Raw genomic sequence first — 15919 nt, 5'->3', positions numbered from 1 at the left:
TATGTAACTACATGTATATATATATTTATGTACCATGCTATGATATAGAATGTTTGCCTGTCATGCACTCAAACTAAGTTATATATACACGACCTCTTGTTACACATATTATGTGTTTGTCTTAGTGAAATAAAAAATCTTGAAAATCTTGAAAAAATCTTGATGAAACGGCCAGACATAATATGATAAAGAAAGATACATTGTGCACTGTAGTTAACTCCAGTGCACATCGATGTGAATCCCAGATCACTTCCGTGTTAACTCCAGTGCACAAGGATGTGAACTCCAGTGCACAAGCTAGTGAACTGTAGTTCACTTTTCTTGTTAACTCCAGTGCACTAGACTTCCAAGTTCAGTTTGCTCCCAACTGTAGCTGTTAATAGGACGTTAAACAAAATATACATGTAACAAAACTAAGGTTTTTTAATACAAATGTGACTGTAACTCTACCTGTTTGATGTACCGCCCTTGATGTACATGTGTGTTAGATATTTTTTTGTAAAATAACTTAATGACATGTTGATATTTTATCAAGTAATAAGTAGACGAGCTTCACTTTTTATTTTGTTTGAAGTCACTAATAATGCGACCAGGTACAAGACGTATTATAGTGACGCCATAAAAATACAATTGAAACCGTTACCAATGTAATCGTTTGATTGATCAAATACTACTTATTGTCAGTGACACATGCTTGTGTCAAATTCAAAAAGAGCAATGTTACCAATACTCTAAAGCATTATAAAACCTCGAAATCGATACGAACCGACAAGAATATGAAGTAAGTAGACATCAAAAAAGACGAAACACGTCATCGACACCCACGGAAATGAAACTAGGAGTTCCATATGGGTGATTAGTTACGTGTGGATTACGAAGTGGTGATTGAATCAACTGAAATCGCTCTAGCTGCAGCTTCGTTGCATAAACTTGAACCAGCAACTTTTTCGTTTCCTCCATTTTGTTGTAAAATGTTTCTATCGGGATGTGGTAAATCGCCGTCGTCATATGTACTTTATATGCTAAATATATTTGCGAGGATGAAAAACAGTAAAACCCCAAGATAACAAGATTACACTGTATTCAAATGAACTTGAGTTTAAAAAACTCCAACATAAATGAAGAATCGAAAGGAAATATATACTTTTAATCTATCATTCGAGGAGTCATCCTTATATTTATCAGATGGAAATTTTGTAAACACTTATTAGAAATAAAAGATAAAAGATTATGTGTTCTAAAAGTAGCCACCAGTGGATATAACATCTGGTAACGCAAAATTATAACTTAAATATGACGCAAGGAAACAAATATTGAGTCCATCCTTGAGATACTTTTTGTTTGTTAATTCCTTACTTTACAAAGAGTGCCCTCCCTTATTCCACTGAAATAGTCCATAGCACAAGATCAAGATAAGGTACTCGATTGCCATCGTAAATTAATCCTATCCCAGATACCTTTGTGGCATAACTTTTCTTAATATCTTATTGGGAGTTGTCTGGATCAACATGTAAGCAGTTTATTTTCAATTCGATTGATTATTTATCTATATATTGCCGTATTGCGGTATACTTCATGGTACATTACAATAATACAGTCAGATTGTAGTTGGTCGAACACTGTGTTGTGTTAGTGTGATATCACTAAAACACTTACCAAGTTTTGTGTGATATCATCTGTGTATTTTGTCAAATACATCTTTCCCTCACCTTAAAACTCTGTCATTACATGTAAGTAGCGGACACTGCTGCGTTAACATAAACTGATTTACTAAAAGTTAAGAAAAGTCCCGCTACAACGATAGCAGCAAAGTAGACAAAAGAAATGATTTAGACCTCGAGATCTATACCGCTTCTTTTACTGCATCACCAGATACCTAATCACTTCTTAGCGGGGCTTTTCTTGCCGTGACATTGACCATAGGGAAACAAACGAAATCAACAATAAAAGTTTTTAAAACGAAACAGAGTAAGGTGGACCAAATAGAAATTTTAAGTAAAATGAATTTAATTTTTCATCCAATAAGTACACCAGAAATATCAGATGTAGTTTTAGTGAACACTGGCGGGACGTGTGATTCAAATCCGGGAACTTCGACGCTGTGAATGCTCGAGTGTTGCGAGTCCATATGGAACTGTACATTCCTCAAATCTCTTATTTTATATAGTGTTCCCTCCCCTTCTCCATTGAAATGGTCTGCGGTTTGCGACGGGTAAAGATTCCAGTTGCCGATTCCGACCTGCATTTTAAGCTGTTGATGGTCTGTCCGTGAGGCGTGTATGTATAAATTTCCGTAAGCGTCGTTGTGATAGGTTCCGACGTACGAGGAAACCGACCGGTGCAAGGGGAGATTTTTCACAATTGAATGGTGTGTTGTAACGTGTTTCCGCATCCACGGTTCTGGGAACGTGCACATAGTGGTAGCGTTCAGCCATGGTGTCTCACCAAGCGCCATATCAGCCAGATAATTTTCTAGCACTGTACGAAATATGTAATCGTGGTCTGATCCTGTCATCGTTATAAATACACCAATGTTCATGTCCGGTATGAGAGTCAGCAGCGAGGAGTATCCGAATGTAGTTCCGGAGTGTCGAAGAATTCGATACCCTAAAGTTGGAATGAAAAACAGAAATTGAAGAATGACAACATAAACCATTATGATGAATTGTTATAAGGGAATCAAATGTAAACATACAACCTTTTAATCTTGTAAAAAAAATAATTGTTACGATTATCTGTAGCAGTAGATTAAGTAATAATCCGATACTATTGTAGCTATCCATACAGCCGAGTCGGGTCTACTCGAGAGACCGCCCCTGCTAAAAATTCGCATCCCCACAAAGCAGAATAAAATGCATGAATACTTTTTAAAAATATGTCTCTCCTGAATATTTACTTTTGAGTTTCCCCTTAGTTTGCCAAAATGCACAATTCGATTTATTGTTTAAGAATGAATGAATATATTTTGCTTAAATTCTGACCCAATCCCCCATTTGGACCTCTTGATCGCAAAAGACGAAAAAACAACCACGAACAACAAAATGACCAATTATTATACGCCTCTGTCACATTTTGAAATTCTAGGTACCCCTGTCAATAGCAATACGTTGTTAAATCACTATTTACCGTTTTTTTGAGGAAGAATAATCTGCTTATGAATGACAAAATAGCGAACACTTAGTTTTTGTTGAAAGATAAAGTATGCGCTTAAATGTGATAAAATCGCCAGGGATGACCGCTCCTCCCCTCCCTTAAGTGGCACTATGGTGAATGTCTTACTGGATAACGACGAAAACCAAGTAGTTACACACACTATAAAGGATGGCTTAAACGGATTACTTTTATTTATAGTGTCGTGGATGTGCATTACATTGCTCTTTGTATTCAATTTAACGTTGTTTTCAGAGATATTTTCGTAAACCTGAAGACAGATCGGGAAAGCAGGTTACTGTTATTTCATGAGGATAAAACAAAACATCGGAAAGCATTGACATACCCTGTCCACAGTTAATAAGAAGATACTGTTCATGTTGTTTTTTTTCTTTGTAATTTTCATAATAAATCTAAAATGTTATAAAGATTGATTTATAGGGTTATGGGATCACACATTGTTGTTACTTCAAACGATAAAGCTGACGATAAACAATGATGTGAGAGTTCCAGATCTATTTTTTTCATCCTTTGAATTTCACAATAGGAAAAACACATTTGTAGAAAGTCGTTTAATGTGTCAGTAATTTAATGCGGCTACCCTAATATGTTTATTGATATAAAACGTTTACGCTTGGGTAATTCTGAAATTTGACTACATTGGACATTATCTTAGAAATAATATTAACGACATATTTCAAATAAATAGAAAGAAATAGAGTTTGTTTAAAAATATATACCTTCCGTCATGATTTCCCAAGCATTATGAATGTCAAATATTACCTCTGTAGAAACCGTTTTTCCAACCAAAAGCGTAGGTGTTTTCGCTTGTAGTTACTGGCACAACAGGTTTCGTAAAGTAGTGACCAACTGTTGAACTGCGAATCACATTTCTGGGAACATAAATGGAAGACAACGCATGCGCATCTACCACCTGATGACCAGCTGAGTTTTTCCCGCCATGTAAATGAAACAACATCCATTTTGTCATTTCTGCAGCATTACTCATCACTCCGCCGGACCCTCCTATTTTGCCCCAGTGCCTGATAACACAAAGTATGGAAACGTCGAAATTACAAAGCTGTCATATTAAATAAAAAGCAAACACATAGATATAAATGTTGATAACTCGTCATTTGAGTGATTCAGCGATTCTACGCGTCCACACGTCAATGCATTGCTGTCCACAACTTAAACCAGTCTTCATTTTTATTTTTGTATTTCTGATATTCTAAATGCCCATAACTGTTTATTTAAATTTGGAATGTGATTGTTATCGTGAACAACTAACCCCCACAGAGAGAACGAAAATCGACATTGAATTCCAGCTGTACTAAAGACGATTTAAGCACCCGAATCGACTAAGATTTATTTTCTTTCGTGCATTCCGTTTTGGTTACACACTATAACGTGCAGTGTTCGTGTCTGAAAGCCCATGTGATATATGGTGACGTTTTACTGCTAGTAACCTTGGATTTCCACTCAGGTTGCAAATCCACACGCGGCCTCGAGCTAATTACTGGGACTGTTTTGGCTGTGGCCGGTCGTATTAAAGGTGGCCGAGTAGGATTATATGTGCAGATAAGTAGAAAAAAGGTTTAGGTGCCGACTTTTTAACACAATAAATGTGTCCGTATTATTTCTATTCGACATCTAGCATTACTGATTAACAGTCAGTTTAAGGTTTCGGGTCTAAAATAATATTGCCCCAATGAACGCTTTAGCAGAAAACAGAACTCCAATCCTTATCAAATGCTTGAAACGTTTTTTCATATGTAGTAGAATGTTATATTAAATAAAACGTGTGATCACATGGATAAATCAATTAAACTTCAAAATGTGATCAGATATCACGTAGCTATCACTTTTATTTTTGCTCTACTTTTGGGTAACGCTATGTATTTTTCATATTTTCACAGGATGTTTGTAAGTGGCATGGCTGTATTGTTAGAATTAAGTTTTACTTGCGGAGTCCTAGTACAGTATAACCACCACCAAATCTCAAGAGAGCATGATAACCTATTCTAATTGGAATTTTATTCTCCTGTTATAACATCAAAACCGAACTTAACAACTAAAAGATATAATTAAATAAAGATCAGCATTATGTTTATTGTTTTAAAGTAAAGGAATTAATTGAAGTATGGGAATATTCACACATTTACATTACCTATTTAATTCCTCAGGTACTGGTACAAGAGCCCCGGTGTCTAAATCATTCACATATCCCTGCGCAACATCAGTGCTTTTGCGGTTAACTGTCGACATGAAAGTAGACCCTGACATTCCCAAAGGCGTGAAAAGGTTTGTTTCTATGAGCTCTGGCCATGTTCTTTGACCAAGCTTCTCGGAGATGCTGGTAACCAGTCCGTACATCAGATTGTTGTAGACGAAGGAACTCCGGAAAGGATGAATGGATTTCAAGTACTGAATCCGGCTGCGAAAGGAAACAAAAAGGAGAAACTTATTATTCTGTGCTGGTATATCATTAATTTTCTGGACTATGAAATATATTTTTTCATGAACAGATATTTTTGCTCGTAGTGTATTGTGTATACGCTATATATATAAAGCGTATACTTTTGAGTCTACGTGTTGTCATTTAGCAATAAAAAAAAAAGCGGTTGTTATCGATTTGTTCCTAGCCATAAATGTACAAGACACTACTTCATAAAATATCAGACTCGCACGATTTAAACATAAATTCCAGAATACCCATCGTACATCATACAAAGTAATAAATAAACCATTACCCTGGCTATTCACAGTAAATCTAACATAAAATACCACACCAGACCTGGGCAGATTTTGAAGCGTTAAATTGGTGTCGAGTCGAATGTAGTTGTTTTCGGGTATTCCCAAGGTGTGGGCCAACAGGTCGCGGAGGTCTGCATTTTCTGTCCGGATGTTGGTAGAGAATTTGAAATGGTCACCCAGAACATCTGCTACATTTGAGTAAATGCTGAGACTGAAGTAAAAAATAAAAATAAATATGTTTTTGTCTATTTGATTTGGATTTAGTATAGCAAGATTTCTGAAATTTATTATGGGCACTGGATTGAACTCTTCGAACGAAAGTTCATTGGTTTGAAAATGAATCTGTCGGATTTTATTAATTGCAAGAAAAATAACAAAACGTTGATTAGGACATTCAAAACAATCATCATACACAAATATCATAAAATATCCGTCTGTGTCTAAAAAATAACAGAAATAAAATCATTCCAAACAATCGGTCATCATTATATATATAAAGTAAAAAAAAGCTTGATACATGAAGATAAGTATTTATTTAGTAACCAACAGAAGGATTAGGTAGCACAGTGTAACATGTCTTTACTCGGCACTAAACACTGCTGCTATCGTAGAGCTCAAACGGATATTCTGTGTATCGATACGACTACGTTATAACTGTATCAGATGGAGCGGTGTATACTGTATAGCCAAACATTTGATATAGCGCCCTATCTAGCTAACATAAGCCACTCTAAAGCGCTTTACAGTACATAGATATACAATTTTATACAGTCATTACAATTAGCATATATATTAATCAATACAATATTGAGGAATTCGCAGGAGCTGCCTTATCAGGCGCTAACTACTCGTCCTATGTCACCTGGCTAATATCTCCCTATGTGTGTATGCCTGTGTGTGTGCCTGTGTGTGTGCTGGAGATGAATTGTGTTCTGTTTGTAGTGGGACAATGCTTCCATCGGTATCATTTATAGTGCCACCTCACTTGAATGCTACAGCACAGATACCGCAACACCCACCGGTGTTTGGTTACGGCAACGAAATAAAGAAAAATATTATAATATGCAGCCTGGCCTTGTCATTACATAATTTAATAAAGCATGTCTAACAACAACTGTTTAAGAGGAAAAAAGTCACGTTCTGTGTTAAGATTGCAATGTTCCCTGTCTTAATTAAATCCAAGATAGCTGAGGTGTATAGGAACATTATAACAAATGTCGTATATATGGATAACAATCACGATTTAAGTACAAGTAAAAAAAAAAGGGTTATTATTGTGTCAAACTGTTTGATAACTGCATTGGGGTTTTAATTATTTCGATTTTAAAGAATTACTAGCTATCACAATAAATTCTCTTGTCTGCAATGCTGTTATTAGGTAACGACCGGTAACGACCATTGCTACTAAATCACAAGTAAGGGGAGGGGGAGGAGGACGGGGAGTTCCTAGGAAGATGAGGAGGATGAGAAGGAGGGGGGGGGGAGGAGGAGGAGGACGGGGAGTTCCTAAGTGGATGAGGAGGATGGAAGGAGAAGGGGGGGGGGGAGGCACGTGTTGGTCTAAAACCTCGTGCAAACGTGCTCTCGTTGATTTAGTACTACTGGTCGTTCCAACGAATTTTCAATCTATACAAATACAGTTTGTAGTGTAGGCAGATTTAGAATATGAGACGGTTTTTTATGCGTCATAATTTTTATTTTTATTTTTTAGAGAAAAGTCATCCTACGTATAGGACATGAAAGAGTTGGTTACGAACAAATCGGCGGTTCATTTCCAATGACAGAGACTAATGATGTTATAAATACATTGTATATAGCCATCAAATACAGGTATGACAGTCGCGCTTTCCTTTGTCCGTGATGGAACTTAGTATGATATGACGGTATTCCACTCTTCCCGGTTGTTGGCTTAAAAGATAATTTAAAACATATTACGCCGAGAATTGTTGATTTCACAGTATCATTATCCCTGTCGCCAGCAATAATAGCAATAATTTTAGGAGTAATAGTGTTTTAAGGTTTATATCCCATAAGTGATAATTTATTTAGATTTGAGTCGCATACCTGCTGAATTTTACCATGATGATACAGCACAGCTAAGCTTGCAATGCAATGCAAGGTCCTGTATTTCATACTGTGATATTACAAGATGTTGTATTAACATAATTGCCAGAAGTCCTTTCTGACTTGAACTCATCGGATGCTGCTTATTGGCTACGGACATTTTAGCGCCATTTTTACGCTATGGTAATGTGACGTTATTATTTGTCCGCCATTGTTGATAGGTTCAAGCTATCGGGAAGCATATCTTACACTGACAAAGGATGATAAAGGGTCAATTATGCTTTTTAAATAGCACATGCATTAATGGGTATGTAATGTTGATTGCTTATATATTTATCTAGTGATGGTTGATTAATGATTTATACCTAACGATAAAATGAATATTAATTAAGAAATGATCGGAGTATGTGCGTGTATTGATTAATTGATTGATTATAGTCTATATCAACTCAAATCAATTCAGCTTTGTGTAAGATATTTGAGGTTTAGCGAGTATTTTATGTTTTAGAATTCACGTGATCGGGATTGATTCCTACAAATTCGAAACGCAAGTATATCCATTGTGACGTCATGTCTGGGGATTATATTCCACAGTGTGATGTAAAATTATTAATAAAATGAATCATCGGGTAGGAGTGAAGAAACCTTTGGCAAGTATATAGGAGATAATACAGTATTAAAAACTATTCAGAATTTTCTACATTAAGGCCAACCAATCATCGACAGCTTTGTCATATGATTTTAATCAACATGAAAGGTTGGGAGACGTGGCTGTTATAATCAGTATTCTTATGATTCATTTCGTGGAGAGCTAGTATCTTTCTTTATTAATGTGCTCCGACTGATATCATTCATAACGTCGCTTTCCCAGTCATGTCTGGGATCAGTTTCTCCCCCGTTACACGACGTACAACACTAAACAACGGCCCTATAACAATAGTTCCACAAGTGTTACGACACAATTTGATTGCTCTTACTTGTTAGGTCCGAGTTGTTTCATTAATAACGTTGCTGCGAATGCTTTGCTGAGTGACGCTATTCCAAAGACGGTGGTGTTCGTTATGGGAGTTCCGGTAGTCACGTCACTCACACCATAACCTTTCGCCAGTATTACTTTGCCGTTCCTGACGACGGCCACCGCCAGGCCGGGGTTGTTATGACGACAATGGTGGGCCTGTAGGGACGGGACACGAGACGAGCTGCTCAGATATAAGGCTTTTATAACACCTTAGATTGGGAAATGGACACGTAAGGGGCAGGAATGTAACCACGGACTTGTTAGGTAATTAAACAAAGAGTTACCAGAGGTCGTAAAACATCCGAGTGGAATGGCTGTGATTAGAAGTAGTACGTTCTATAATCATAAACACATTCATAGATCGATTGTAAATGTGATTGCAGCACTATATCACACTGTAATTTCTTATATGGTTTAACAAAAGCAAAGAACATATCAGCACGTAAAAGGTATAATGCCTCTTATGTTTCTAGAGAGGAATATTTTATTTTAGGCGAGGTTTAGTATTTCATGAAGATCATGTGTTATCTACAATTAGAATAACAGTAAACACATTTGCTGTTTTCTCACTTTATCACAAGCTTAATTACAAAGAGTTAATACACACAAATCGTGATGACTTTGTCAAAGACAGGTAGAGGATCGATCTGACAACTCATCGAATGTTGTCGTTGTAAATGGGTTACACAGACAAAACTTATAGTCCTGTGTGACAGCATCAGAGCTCAGCAAACGTTCAGTCGGACACTTATTCGTTATTCGATATAACGAATAACTGTCCACCTTAACTTTGCTTCAGAGCTCTTTTGACCAATTCGTTTTGATCTAAGATCATGGTGACATAATACCCACACACCATTACATAGCCTACGACTGCTCAATTATAAAGACATTTGTCTGTATTTATCAAATCGTTCTCATGCTCAAAATCAGATTCTGTTCTCAAATCCAAATTCTTGGTTGGAGATAAATTGGCAAATAACAAATGGACACTTTTCGTTTCAGTGTGTTAAAAGAATTTTGGAGAGAGTTCAAGCCGAATACCTTTTTAACTCCTTGCAGTTGGCGTTTTGATGTTGTCACATGATTTGCAACAAAATACATACACCAAATGAGTACATAATCCATGCTTGAGCATGAATATGGTTTCCTGAATAGAATTCTTGAACATCTCCATTGAAAATTGTGTTACTCTCTTCGTGTTGTCATATTAACTGATAAAGAAATGCTTCATCCATAAACAAAATATAAGCACAAAAAACAGTTAAATTGTATACAAAACGTTCCTGATCTACTTAAGCTTGCTACGATACTCGATGTGAATCACTCTTTCTTCCAAATACCGTTGATCCCAAATACACTAGTCACTCCTCGCTCACCATTGTATAACTTATTGAGATAACAAACCGAGATATGAAACTAGCGGTCCATTATATGACTCCTACCTCTTACAAACGTCTTAACGAAATGACACACATAATGTAGCTTGTCATTATATACATGTAATTTCTACGAAAGTCAAAACTGCAACTTCCTGTGGCTCTTCTATTTGAGCTTGGGTCCAGATTTCCCTTTGTGTATTGAAAACTTAAAATACTATTTTCTACATGTTTTTAGGGTATACATCATACACGATATGTACTTGACTAAAATACGAAATATATCAGGTCACTCATCTAATTAAAACGTCGAATTTTAGGTAACTCTGTTTTTGGATAATTTTGTTGGTGTATGAACCAGGTGTTAATAATTTGCATTTTTTGGTGCAAATGTAGTATTAACATCATCTTGCTGTGGTAACCTCAATGGCGGAAATTTATAAGAAAAAAAGTATTTCAATCAAGAGTTAAACATTTGCAACATTGTCATGTACGTGTTATTTGCGCAGCAGTTTCAGTATTGTAAACACAGGACATTGAGCGAGTTAACAAAATATACAGACGTAGCAGTATACAATATATAACACGCATGTGCATGCCATGTATATTCACCTGTTGAATAACATGGTCCACCTGTGCTTCGAAGTCTACAACGGCCAGAACATGGTAGGTAAGACTAGCGAGCAACAGCCCGAACACACTCGGTGTCGCCATCTTGCTTTCTTAGATCATAATCAAACATTGTCATGCGACTGATAAAATGATAGCTTGATATAACAGTGCGCTCGACCGGCCTGTCTATCTCACCTTTCCAAATGACTAGTCTCAAGGACAATAGACTCCCAAATGAGACAGCAATGCTATACATTTGTAGGAATATTCAATACTCTCAAATATTAATCACCATATTACGTTCTACTGTCAAATAAAACATATAATAAAACGGAAATGTCCATTGTTTGTGTTAGCTTTTGGCCAATGTTTCCTCGATACACTGTAAGCATAATTACAATTGATACAGTTATTAGACGTGTCATATCGTGTTGAACGATATCGCGTACATTGAATTTCTGTGACATTGACTGTCTGTGACCTTGACCATATCTAGACTTATGTACATAGTGATTGGGAATTTTATGGTGGTCATTGAGAAGATAAGGTCACCGAAATGAACATATGTGTGTCTGAGATGACATAAATAGTATGTAAAATCCTCTAGGGTGCTACTGGCTACGATCTGAACTAGATTCAGGTAAGTTAAGTAGCTACTTGGGGAATATTACGGCCAAAGCGCAGCACTATATATCTAACTCCAATGTGACTGTCATCAAGTCCTGATTTCGCAATAACATTAATTCACTTATGAAAAATATCAGGCACGTATATTAACAACCATCTGTGGTTTTCACGAAATATTACTAAATCGCATTCATGTTTATCAAACGGAACAATACAAATATAGTAAAAGGCAAATATGTAGGTACTGTATCAAAATCTCATATTTGATTAAAAAACCCACCTGGTACAAATTTAACGAAAGAATGCGTTGGTAAAAAGATTTTGGTTCATTGGTTCATTAATGGTGACACCGTTTTAAGCGTCAGTCGCTTCTTGAGGTGCTTCTCAATTCTGTCCACTTCACTTCCGGTTGCATTAGGAGGTATTGAAGAAGACTTGTTTCTCAATAACTAGTGAAAATTATTTACAGGTGCAGTGGGTGATAACAAGGGTAGTATAATAATTTCATATAAGATAAGGGTATTCAGTTTTAAAAAAGGACTGACAGGCCTGTATAGACCTGTCAATGATACCTGTACTTAGAAGTATAGATATTTAAAGGGTTTCATAAGTTAAAAAAAGTACTGAATTCGGATTGAACATTTGGGAAGTTGTATGTGTTAAACCAGCTAATTAGTAGAAGCTTGGTTCGACCTTGATGGGGTGATTTATCCAGTGTTTGTTTAACCTGGTCTTAAAAGAAAACAGAGATGGGGCATTAACCACTTGATCAGAGAGACCATTCCAATCACTTACAATTCTAAATTTGAACGAATGGCCACGCAGATTACTTCTACACCTCAGTTTTTCAAGTTTCTGGTTGTGACCTCTGGTTGTTCTTGTTGCATTGATTTTTAGAAAGTCATCTTTGATGTTATCTATCCCATTTATTATCTCAAAGGTTTGAACCATATCTGACATTAGTCTCCTGTACTCCATTGTTGGTAGCCCAAGAGCCTGTAGTCTTTCAGGATAGAATAAGTCTTTGATACCAGGGACCAGTTTGGTGGCTCTTCTTTGCACATTTTCTATAGATATCTTATCCTTTATAAGCATGGGTGCCAAAACTACAACACCGGTCTCTAGATATGGTCTTACAAGGGATTTGTATAGGGTAATGAACATTTCTTTGTTTACACAGCTAAAGGTCCTAAAGATCATTCCTACATTTCTGTTTGCTTTTGCTACTGACAGGTTTACATGTTCACTAAACTTAAGATAAGTGTCAATAGTCACCCCTAGATCCCTTTCACTAGCAACAGATTGGAGTTTGTGAACTTTCCCCTGTTTGATGATGCTGTATAAAGTGTCACATTTTAAAGCTCCTTGGTGTAATTTTAGGTGCTTACACTTGTCAGAGTTTAGCTCCATCATCCATGTTCTCGTCCAGTTGTTTAAACGGTGTAGATCCTCCTGAAGATGTTGCCCCTGATCTCCTGGATCCATTGCACGATATAGGTCATTAACGTAGATGAGGAATAGGACTGGCCCCAGCACACTGCCCTGGGGGACTCCACTTGTGACTTGACATGTACTTGATTCACAACCGCTGATAACAACTTTTTGTTTCATATCTTTCAGGAAGTCAGCAATCCAGCCCAGTATGTCCCCCTTAATGCCATATCCCTCGACTTTGTGTAGTAGTCTCCTGTGGGGTACTTTATCAAAGGCCTTTCTTGTAGTCCAAATAAATGACATCCACTTGCTTGTTTTGGTCAATAGTTTCTGTCCAGTCGTCAATTGATTCCAATAGTTGTGTGGTGCAGGACATGCCTCTTCTAAAACCGTGCTGCTCTTTGTCCATGTGTCCCATTATTTCATCTCGTATGATTCGCTGGAGTAGTTTGCCCACAATTGATGTAATGCTAATGGGCCTATAGTTCCCTGGATCTTTCTTGTTCCCTTTTTTAAAAATTGGTATGACATTAGCTTGTTTCCAGGATTTCAGAAGACAATTATCTGCTATTGATTTTTCAAAGATGTATTTAAGTGGAATCTTGATTTGGTCTGCGGTCTCCTTTAGGAATTTGGGATGTATGTTGTCAGGACCAGCGGCTTTGTTTACTTTCAGCCTGCCAATAGCTTTGAATATTTTTTCCACTGATATCTCAATCCTGCTTATTTCCCTATTAGGGGAGTGATCTTGGAATTGGGGAAGTGGTTCTTGCCCATCATCTATGAAAACACTAGCGAAGTGGTTATTTAGGACCTCGGCCTTTTCTAGGTCATTCTTGGTGAGTTCTCCGTTCCCTTTGTCCAGTTGAGTTATCTTCTCTTTTGTCTTGGCCTTGTTGCGGACATATTTCCACAATAGTTTCGGTTCAGTGTTTATTTTATTAGCTAGTAATTCCTCATGGTTGTAGGTGTTGTTTCGAATAGCCCTTGTTGCTAAATTCCTTGCTTTTTGGTAGGATGTGAAGTTTGAAGCAGTTTTACAGTGTAAATATTTTTTCCATTTTCTCCTTTTTATCTTGACTGCTTCAAGAGTCTTCCTGTCGAGAACATGATGGTCCTTTCCTTTTCCCGTCCGTCCTTTACTCACTGGTGTATTTTGCTTAACAACTTTAGATATTATTTCAGTAAAGAATTCCCAGGATTCGGTAAGATCCATAATATTCATGACACCCCACTCTACTTTTGAAAGCTCCTTCCTAATTACTGCATAGTCAGCTTTAAATTATTAGTCTTGGTTTTTCTCCAACTTTGTCTTCGGTGTAACATACAAATTTATAAACTAACGATAGATGGTCACTAGGTCCAATACTGCTTTTATATTCCAGACTGTCAATCATATTCTCTTCATTTGTTAGAATGAGATCTAGAACTGATGGAATGTTCCCCTCCCTGAGTCTTGTAGGATGCAACACATGTTGATATAAAAAGAAATCATGGGTTAGTTCTAGGAATTTTGAAGATACATGCTGTTCGTTGACATCAGTAGTATTTTCCTTCCAGTTGATTTCCTCAAAGTTAAAGTCTCCCAAGATAAGAAGGTGAGAATGAGAGGTTGAATTAGCCTTTCCAAACAGTTCACTGAGCTGAGTGAAGTTCTCTCCATCACAGTTGGGACTCCTATACACGCAGCCCAATAGAAGGGAATCAGATTTGTTGAGTGTTATTTTACACCATACAGCTTCTTGATAGTTCAACTCGTCATCCAAACTGATTACGTCTAAATTGTCCCTTATATAGATGGCTACACCTCTGCGGAAATCTTTATCTTTTTTGTTGAACTGATTGTATCCTTCTAGATTTAAATTTCTGGCCCAAGGCTCGATTAAAGTGTTTTTTGGGAGGATCTCAGTTAATGCAATAATGTCTGGCTTTGATTCTTCGACAACAAGTTTTAGTTCTTCCATCTTTAGGACAGTCAGTGTGTCCACGTTAGTGTAAAAAATATTTAGGCCATCTGTGTTAAAAACTTTAAACCCTTAAAACCAACATCCTATGGGTTTGAAGAGTTGTGAGAGTGACTGGTTTCATTCCTGGACTGTTGTGAGACTGGCAGACCACCGATTACGGTAACATCGGGGTCAAGCATCGATTCATGGCTGGAGGGTGGTCGTCTTATAGCCGTTAGCTGACTATTTAAGACCATGTTGGCGATGGGGCTCATATCCCCAATAGTACGGTCCTCCACCCTGACATTCAAATCCGTGTTGGTCTCACTGGGGGAATCTAATATGGTCTCAACTTCCATGGGGTCAACTACCTGTCCTGTCGTCGGCTGTTGCCAGTGTACGTTTGTTTCTTCTTTTATCTTGTTGTTCCTGCCTTTGCTCTTTAGTCAGGTCCCTCAAAAGTATTACCCTACGGAGATGTTCCTCAGCTTTTGCTGATATTTTTCTAGCATTCTCTAGACTCAAGATTGTCTACATCTAGTGTTGAAGCAAGATTTCTGATGGTGGCTGCATCCATTTCTTTAGACCTGGTTGGATCCTGCTCAGTGTTTTCAGGTTCACGGAAGAGTATGATGTTCTTTATTCCGCCTCTGCTCCAGCTCTTTAGTGCGATGGTCCACCAATGCGTTTACTTCTGCTCGGAGCTCTTCTACCACATCTTTCTTCATGTCGTTGACCTCACTTCTGATATTTTCCTTATTTGTTGTCTCAATGGTTTCACATTTTTTTCCAGCTTGGTCATACGCTGTTCATTTTGCAATTCCAATCTTGATATTTTCCATTGTAGGCAAAGTGCTAGAGCAGCTGTTGCACGACCATCTGCAGTTTTGGTTGTCTCCCTTTGTAAAAAATTGGTATACTGGAACTTGAAG

General features: G+C 37.2%; 1 protein-coding gene across 1 annotated transcript; it reads right to left on the bottom strand.

The window, feature by feature from the left end:
- Positions 1–1985: 1985 nt before the first annotated feature.
- LOC110445555 (protein flp-like) lies at positions 1986–11094 on the bottom strand. Its single transcript, XM_021490220.1, has 6 exons — positions 10981–11094; positions 8949–9145; positions 5948–6118; positions 5321–5587; positions 3934–4193; positions 1986–2607 (listed from the first exon to the last, which is right to left on the bottom strand). Exons 1-6 carry the CDS (start codon positions 11080–11082, stop codon positions 2015–2017), a joined length of 1590 nt encoding a protein of 529 aa, XP_021345895.1. The 5' UTR covers positions 11083–11094; the 3' UTR covers positions 1986–2014.
- Positions 11095–15919: the final 4825 nt, after the last annotated feature.

Source organism: Mizuhopecten yessoensis, unplaced genomic scaffold, assembly GCF_002113885.1.
Source record: "Mizuhopecten yessoensis strain PY_sf001 unplaced genomic scaffold, ASM211388v2 scaffold2329, whole genome shotgun sequence".
Classification (NCBI taxonomy): Eukaryota; Metazoa; Mollusca; class Bivalvia; order Pectinida; family Pectinidae; genus Mizuhopecten; species Mizuhopecten yessoensis.
This window is presented reverse-complemented; position numbering and strand designations above follow the sequence as displayed.